Raw genomic sequence first — 8,757 nt, 5'->3', positions numbered from 1 at the left:
ATTTTATTAACATGTTGTCATTCATAGTTCATCTTGTCCCTCCTTTTGCATCCTTTAACAATTTTATCCCACTGTTTCTTTGATATTAGGGTACCTTATCCTGCAGCGAGTTGTCTGGGTTGAGTTGTCTTACACCCCACCCCATCTGGCGGTGAACTCAGTGAAGTCCGCAAGTGTATTGAGTCAATATTTAAAAATATATTTTTGAAAAAAGATTGTTTTATCTTGCCTATTACTTTTTATTAATAACTCAAGACTGCGATCTAATATCATTCCTCTCCTTCAATCTGTATTTTCTCCACAACAACCACCCTATGAGGTGAGTTAGGCTGAGAGCGTGTTGACTGGCCCAGTTGCTCAGCCAGCTTTTATGCTGAGGCAAGACTAGAACTCATGGTCTCCTGATATTTATTTTTATTTCTTCTAATCTAGGTAATCAGTGTCCTCCCAGATGTTTGATGATGTATATGTATGTGGGGGCAAGGCACTGAATCAAACTGTGAGACTCAGTCAAGCCCACTCATAAAACAGAACTAGATGCTATTGCGGGCTTGGTTGCAAATGTTTTGAAGTCTTAATCGGTCAGCCATGGTGATTGGGAGAAAAACCAAAGAAGCAAAGGCAAGTTACCAGTCTAACAAACACAGTAAGTGTTGCATAAAATATTACCACCCTATCTGGGCTGCAAATATCCAAATCATTGCAAGATGACAGGAAATCCAGAAATGTTTTCTGCCATCTAGTCTAGATTTTTTAAGTCGAAACTAGACAGCCCATGACCCCTTGAGTAATTTTTTCTTTCCAGATATAAGGTAGGCTTGTACCATTTCCTCTCATTTCACCACCCTCAGGAGAGCCAGTGAAGTTGTGCTCTCCTCTACCACCTCAGCTCATCCGAGGAACTCCCTGCCACTTGGGGGGGAGGGGGCAGGTGGGCAGAACAAAGATTGGTGAACCATGGGGAAAACTGCACTCCTGTTCCCCGTTCTGGTTTTTCCCAAGGCCCTCCTCCAAGAAGAAACCATCAGTGTCTCCCAATCAGCTCTACCTTGCCAACAGACATCTGAATTATTCCCTTGTTTCTTCCCCAAACCAGCCACTGCTGTTAAAAGATTTCAAATTTCAGTCTTTATTCCAAAACAGCCAATAGCCACTTGCCTGTTGGGTTCTGCCACCAGCTGATTGGACATAGGGACCAGAGGGAGGGAGAAAAGAGTGGGGATACACCTGTTTCCATTTTCCTTTGCATCAAGCAACCAATGGGTTTCTGGGAAGTGTAGTCAGAAGGTGTGGTACTGAAGTGACAACTTTAACAAATTTCCATGGGAACAATGGGTCCTGGATTTTGGATGCGTTCTGTAAGTTAGCTCTTATGATGCACTGTTTTGCCCAAATTGAAGATTATCAATTATCAAACAGATAATAAGAGTTTTAGCAGTATACAGATATGTATAAAGTCCTAAACTGGACTCAGCTGGCAGGGAAAGTCACTAATTATGATTACTTAACTGACAGATGCTGCAAGTTTGAAATCGTGACCATGGGGATGCCGGACAATTAAGAACTTCAAGACTAGTAATCCACACTCTTTCAGCACCATCATAACGTTGGTCACTGAATGAATCATCTTTAACCAAGGACTACCTGTAGACAGTAACAGGCATGCCCAGTTGTTTGGTTATCAATACTCAACAGGCAGCAAGGAGTATCACTTTGTCATAAATGTTTTACACAAAAAGTGTTACAGTGGTAGTGTGGTTGAAGCAAATATATTTATTTGAGCAAATAGAACAAGAAAAATCTCAATATAGTGCTACAATGTTTCCTTACTGTTTGTAAGCCATCTAGAGTTGCTGTGAGTGAGTAGGCAGCTATATAAATGTCCAAAAATTAATTTATTAATTACTCAAAATAGGAAGCAACTACTAGAGCCACCATAATGTAGTTCTCAGTTTCATATTGTGCTTGGACCCAAGTGTCTCTTGCAACATCCCAGACCCATCTGCTGGCAATCTGGGAAAAAGAAAAGAACAAAGTAACAACAAATTAATTAACATACATTTTAAAATTATAATTCATAATCACATAACAAATCTATTGCAACAATATATCTTCATGAACATAGCCTAAAATATAAAAGAAGACTCAAATTAAAATCCAATCCCATAATTAATCAAGAGATATAAAGAAAATTAAATTTAGCATTATACAGAAAGCAAAGTTTGCGTAAATTCCCTGTACATCAAAAAATGTACTCATGGAAATGGGAATTATATATTGCGGACAGGTATGTAGGCAATGTTCACAATACATGGTTATTTTGCAAAAATTAAAACACATACAATTTACCTCAACATTTACATTTAAAAACTGTTTCACATTTCCCTGAGTTTTTATACTTCAAAAGGAAAAAAAAATCCAGAGGTCTATGTAATTTTGTTATAAAAATAATGCAGAATCTTTAAAAGTATGGGGAAAATAACAGTTTTATTTTTGAATAAACATTTATATTCATGAGGTGAATTATTGTGAGTTAAGACCATATATATACCAAGGCATTAAAAAAAATTCAGAAAAAAATTCAATCCATGCAGTAGGTCTCAATTCTCTTCCTATTACTGGTGATTCTACTGTATGGCTTTCCAATTGTTTTTAATGTTTGTTTTGGCTGTGTTATTTTTTTATTTTTCAGTTTTGTTTTACTTGTAGGCTGTCCAGAGTCATGAATGTGAGATGGGTGGCTATATAAATGGAATACATATGTAAATAGGTAACTGTTTTGTACATCCTTCATAGTACCTATTGCTGGACAAAAGCTTATAGCTAGCTAATCCTTTCAATCCAGAAGCATCCAAAGTATAAAGAGGTGCTCCAAAATAAGTATATATTGCTGGCACCTTATTTATTTCATTCATGTACAAATGTGAGATGGGTATTAAAATGGCCAACAAACAAAACCAGAAATCAATAAGAAATACAATACTTCCCTTTAAAACCCAATTAAAATCAAGAGATATAAAAAAGCAGGCAAATGAAAGTTATGGATCAATCAGTACATCTAGTATAGGTCAAACCATAACTGGATCCCTAAGCATAGGTGGCCATGTCTTTGGAGACTTTCAAAGGGCCAGGGTGGGCAACTATGGTTCTTATGTGGATTTCAACCCCAGAATTCTGGGAGTTGAAGTCCAAATATTATAAAAAGGCCATAGTTGCCTACCCCTGCTCTAGGGGAATTCTGGGAGTTGAAGTCCAAATATTATAACTCCCAGAATTCTGGGAGTTGAAGTCCAAATATTATAAAAGGCCATAGTTGCCTACCCCCTGCTCTAGGGGAATTCTGGGAGTTGAAGTCCAAATATTATAACTCCCAGAATTCTGGGAGTTGAAGTCCAAATATTATAAAAAGGCCATAGTTGCCTACCCCTGCTCTAGGGGAATTCTGGGAGTTGAAGTCCAAATATTATACTCCCAGAATTCTGGGAGTTGAAGTCCAAATATTATAAAAGGCCATAGTTGCCTACCCCTGCTCTAGGGGAATTCTGGGAGTTGAAGTCCAAATATTATAACTCCCAGAATTCTGGGAGTTGAAGTCCAAATATTATAAAAAGGCCATAGTTGCCTACCCCTGCTCTAGGGGAATGCTGTTCCAAAGGGCAGGCATTAGAGCAGAAAAGTCTCTCCTGCCAGGAGGTCATCTCCTATCAGATGACATTCCTTAATAGATCACTCTGAAAATACACCATAATTTTATTTGCATCTATACAAGCAATAACACAATACATACTGGATCCCCAGCAAAGCTTTGACAGTAGCCATATTATCTTTGAAATATGGTTCTTCCTTGTCACCACTCAGGGTCAATTCTACTTGCTGTGAATGTTTTAGTACAAGGGCACTTTCTGCAGTTCATATATTTGATGCACATGAGGGCATCTCATCAGTTTGGTAATGAATGTAGCTTACATGTGTATGAGGTAGGAGGGTCCTTTTTACCACAACCTCCATAACATGCTTTTTCTGTCACATCTGATAGAACACTGAGAAGCAACCGGTAAGGTTGCAACAACTTTAGTCATACTAACTTAGGTAAAAAAAGTGCTTCATTTCATCAAGTGAACACAGTAGATCTGATTGGTGGTGATGTGTGCAGAACAGTTTATTACATCTTACCAGTTTCAACCTGAGCTAATTTTCTGCAGATGAATTTGAACTCAATGAAAAAAACAGCTATGATGGCTATTACTTACATGCTTTGCTTGCATTTTTTCCATATGCTGACTGTTCTTGAAAATGCTGGACCATAAGACCTTGTGTATGATTTAACAAGGTAGTCCATTCCACTTTAGTAATCTGATAGGGTCCCATTTGAAAAATAATATTCTGCACAACTGCAACAGGCAAATGTGGGCATTTTTCAGAGAACAGAATAGGGTAGTTTATGTACTTACATGTATTGACTGACCAGTCTTTTGCACAAGAAATAACTGAACTATATACTTGTAACGATCAAACCCCAGATCCTTGACACCTGCTAATATATCTTCTGAGATAGCTGTACAAGTGGGGGCACCATTGATTCCAATATATTTGAAATCTTGAAGTTTCTGCTATTAAGGGTCAAACAAAATTACCAATAATTGTAATAATACACTTTTCTATAAATGGTCTATACAGCACTCATTTAACATTTAAAGCTATTCTATGTTTGATACATCCTGTAGGTATATTGTTTTTCAGTAAAAATAGTATTCAATAGGGTTTGTAACTAAGTGTTTTTAACCAAACCTATGTAATAGGACTGTACTCAGTTTGAAGGTTTGCTTCATGGAACTTTAGTTTTAAACAGGCTATTCACTATCCCACTGATTTTAGAAAAAAATGTCAAACTGCTTTTTGACTGCAATAGAGCACTATTGCAACTTATTAAAAATAAGCCCATTTTAGGAACTATTTTGACAAGTCAAATATAACTTCACAAGATGTTAGAATATATTTGTGCTTATTATTATTTTAGTTTAGGTTTATATTACTTTAATTTTAGAGATTATATTCCCCAAGGAATTCTATGAACTAATTTGTTAGAAATGTTCAGAATTCAACTGCAAGATCTCTGGTTTGTTCATAGAGGTTGGAATTGCTCATACTGTAGGACATGTTACCAAAAGGTAACAGCTAAATTATGTCAGGTGGTAGATCTTAGTGAAGAAGGGCCCTGTCACTTTCAAAAGTCCACTATTGATGTCCAATACTTTTCACTTCTTGTTTCTTCTTACACAAGAAAGTTCAACACAAAGAGATAACTACTGCTTCTTGCATGGACAAAAATAATTTGAATAGGACAAAGAAGAATGCCAACACTTCCCAACTCACCCTGTAAGGAATCCTTCAATCATCAGTCACTTTTCTTCTGGAAAATACTCAAGGCAGCCAGGAAAGAGCTATTACAGGCTATTAGTAGCCAAGTCAGAAGTGCCCCATTTGGGCACTTGCAAATGAACTCATGGGAATTTCAGTAATTTTAATTAAAATCAGTTAATTATACACACACTTCTCCAATACTGCTGATATTTCTATTAGTGTATGACAACATGGAACAAGTGGCTCAAGTGGTTAGAACTCTGGGTTGAAGGTTAGTAAGCCTGCCTTCGAGGCCCAAGTGCTGCTGCTTTGCGGGGTTAGCCGCCATCATTCGCTCAACCAGAACATGAAAGGAGCCCCCATGGGCATCCCCCAGGCAACAGTGATATCAATGGCTAATCCTTTCAACCTGGAAGTGCCTTAAAAGGTGCTTCTCGCACAAATGGGACTGAAGTGTATGAGGATGATGAATAGGCTCCATTTAGAGGGAGTCCTCTATTTACAACAGTTCATTTAGTGACCACTCAAAGTTACAATGCAATGAAAAAAGTGACACAATTATTTTTCACATGACTGTTGTAACATCCCCATGGTCACATGATCAAATTTCAGGTGCTTGGCAACTAGTTTATATTTATGGCGGTTGTACTGTCCTGGGTTTTGGTGATCAGCCTCTGACAAGTAAAATCAATGGAGAAGCCAGATTCACCTACTAACCTAACAAATGCAATTATGCACTTAACAGCTATGGCAAGAAAAGACATAAATGGGGAAAAACTCACTTAACAAATGTTTCACTTAGCAACATAAATTTTGGGTTCAATTGTCATAACCCAAGGACTACCTGTACTTTAATAAGTTATTTGCCATAAACTACATTTTAAATGATCTTTGCTGTTAATAGGAGATATAACAAAAGTGTTAAATAATATAACTTATGGTTTAGAACCTAATTCTTATTAGAAAATACTTTACCTTTAGAATATCTTCAGCTCTCTTCCTTACTATATGAGCCTCACATTTTCTATAAGGTTCCATCCTGTAAGTGTTACCATATTTCTGTCTTGCAAAGCTAGTCTTGAATACTAAGAGCTCATTTTTTGTAAAATCTGTGACGGATTCATCATCTGGGTCCATACCTGATATGTCATAGCTTGAAGCTCTGTGTTTTCCTGACACTGAAGGCTAAAAAACCCCAACACATAAAGACATCTTTATTTCACTCACAAAATTAAAATGACAAAACTTAAACATAGTAAGAGGGGGTTAGCTTTTTTTTTCATCCTGCCCTCATTTTTCATATATAATTCAAGGTAGTTAAAAGACCAATACTTCTTCCTTTTCCCCATAACCACCCTGTGAGGTTGGTTGAACTAAAAGTGACTGCTCTGAAGTCACCTAACCAGTTTTTCATGTCCAAGGCAGGAGTAAAATTCACAGTATCCTGATTTATAAGACAGGATTACTGTACCAAAGTGGCTCTTTAACTGAATGCAACGGAATGTTCTGATTTACAGCCACATAAATTAGTTCTGCATTGTATATATTCCATGTTGCTTAACATGGAACCCCCGAGTTATAATTTTATGAGGGAAGACAAAATTACTTTATTTTCTACACGTTTAATCAAAACTTCCATTTGGGACATATTCATTACGTTTAAACCATATTGATCTCTTGATCTTGCAGTTGCTTTTCTGAACAGATTTCAGTCAGCACTTTATATAGTCCCCAAAAGTTTGGACAAACATTGCCTCTCCCAAAGACAAAGATATTCAACAGTATTCAGAGACTCAGATTACAAAACTTTGTCTTTATTTTTGGCGCATCAAAAGTAGCAATCTTATGAATACTTTCCCAAGTGTCTTACCTAATTCAGTACATTTTATATGTTCATTTAAACCAATGTTTTTCAAACTTTTAAGATGCTTAATATCTTTAACACATCTTAAAATTGTCAAATTAAAAAAAGTAATTTAAACAAAAAAGACTGAAATGTAATCTTGGTAAATGACTATGTCTTGTCTGCTCAACTTGCAGTGGATGAAGGGTTCATTGTAAAGTAGAACAGCCTACTTGACTCAGATAGAGTTGCTAATTAATGGTTCTCCAAGGGAAAGTTTCTATTATGTGATTCATGCATAGGGTACTTGAAGAATTTGTGAAACAGAAACATTCCAGTTTGAATGTTGATAGTATGTTAGGTAATAAAGAGAAGCAAAGATAATACATGTATAGAGAAGCTAGAATGGCATACATTTGAATTATTACAAGCCATAAAATGTACATCTTTACAGTTCATAATCAGAATATAGTAGAAACCAACATTAACCCTCCTGAACAGGGTCTCCTTAGATCTGCCACATGCTTGACATAAACCAATATTTCTCAACCTTCACTTCTGCTGGCTTAGGGTGTCGAAGTCCCAAGCGTCTTAGAGCTGCCAAGGTTGAGAAAAACTGGTAAGACAGCTTTAGTGTGGTTCACAGCAAGCACTCCTCGTGTAGCTTAACACAACTTTATTTTTTATTTATTTATTTGATTTGCCAATTGTTTACAAGATAATAAGTATAAGTGTATACATAGTTGTGAATACATGAAATGGGTACATATAAGAAAAATAAAAGAATAAGAGAAACAATAGGACAGGGACGGTAGGCACGTTGGTGCGCTTATGCACGATATGGGTTCTTTGGACAGAACCCATATCTACCCAGCGTTTTAACTGAGTAAAAAACAAAAGTCCGGCTTTCCAAAATGCAACATCCCAGCAAAAAGGGCGCAAGGAGCTTTCCTTGCCGTTCAGCCCCGCCCACTCGGCGGGAAGCCTTCTGACCCGAAGGCCGCCCCAATGTCGCTCCGCGCACGCGCAGATGGAGCCGCTCCGCCTTGTCTTACCCGACCGAGCTGATCTTTGTCTATATTGCTGTGTTTTCTTCCCCATGCCTGGCCAGCGTGGGAAGGAGTGACGCCCAGCTTTTTTTTGGCTTTATCCATTGGGAACTCCTCCCTTTAGGCAACTGTCTGGAGCGGACGGTGATTCACTGGCGCAGCAACCGTCCACACACGGACCCGTCAGGTACAGCCTTTCAGAGGCGCGAGGCTGGTCTCTACCCGTGACGTCAGTAAGCACGAGCTAAGCAACCCAAGAACCAGAACCGAGCTGAGGTAAATGCGCGGCGGACCAGTCTTTCCGCAATCTGGTCGCTCGCCTAAGGGGAGTTGGAGGATTTCTGGGAATTGTAGTTCAACTTTTGGGGCGCGGTGCTAGGAGCGAGAGCGCCTCACCGACTTTTTGTTGTTGTTGCTGTTTTCTGCCTTGCTATTTCCTTCTTTTGCTAAACGCCAGGTTAAACAGTTTAAAGGCAAAGTACGTAAACTTTTTGCCATCATACC

General features: G+C 38.0%; 2 protein-coding genes across 5 annotated transcripts in view; one reads left to right on the top strand and one right to left on the bottom strand.

Annotated features, from left to right (window-relative positions):
* Positions 1-8,757, top strand: part of ERMARD (ER membrane associated RNA degradation) — a 37,628-nt gene that overhangs the window by 731 nt on the left and 28,140 nt on the right. For 2 of the 3 annotated variants that reach the window (XM_087968286.1, XM_026669493.2), the window contains exon 1: positions 8,390-8,529. The exons of the other annotated variant lie outside the window; for it this stretch is intronic. The gene's annotated coding sequence lies outside the window, so the exon portion shown is untranslated. Of the gene's footprint in view, positions 1-8,389; positions 8,530-8,757 lie in introns of those variants that run through there. 3 annotated transcript variants of the gene reach the window in all.
* Positions 1,751-8,397, bottom strand: DYNLT2 (dynein light chain Tctex-type 2). Of its 2 annotated transcripts, none has more exons than XM_026669503.2 (4): positions 8,260-8,397; positions 6,337-6,546; positions 4,452-4,610; positions 1,751-2,013 (listed from the first exon to the last, which is right to left on the bottom strand). In XM_026669503.2, the coding sequence occupies exons 1-4, from the start codon at positions 8,356-8,358 to the stop codon at positions 1,903-1,905; spliced, it is 579 nt and encodes a 192-aa protein (XP_026525288.1). In that variant the 5' UTR covers positions 8,359-8,397; the 3' UTR covers positions 1,751-1,902. The 2 variants fall into 2 exon arrangements, with proteins under 2 accessions (XP_026525288.1, XP_026525289.1); XM_026669504.2 differs by having other exon boundaries at positions 4,452-4,607.

This window comes from Notechis scutatus, chromosome 1 (assembly GCF_049901735.1).
Source record: "Notechis scutatus isolate UNSWTSFEM ecotype Mainland chromosome 1, rNotScu1.2, whole genome shotgun sequence".
Lineage (NCBI taxonomy): Eukaryota > Metazoa > Chordata > Lepidosauria > Squamata > Elapidae > Notechis > Notechis scutatus.
Note: the sequence above shows the minus strand (reverse complement) of the source record. Positions and strands in the feature narration are given on the sequence as shown.

Excerpts from the sequence above, each read along its gene's own strand:
- DYNLT2 (XM_026669503.2), bottom strand. The coding sequence starts at position 8,358 with ATGGATAAAGCCAAAAAAAAGCTGGGCGTCACTCCTTCCCACGCTGGC. Across the intron at positions 6,547-8,259 it reads ACAAAGATCAGCTCGGTCGG|CCTTCAGTGTCAGGAAAACA; the intron begins GTAAGACAAGGC and ends GGGGTTTTTTAG. Across the intron at positions 4,611-6,336 it reads GAGCTGAAGATATTCTAAAG|CAGAAACTTCAAGATTTCAA; the intron begins GTAAAGTATTTT and ends GACCCTTAATAG.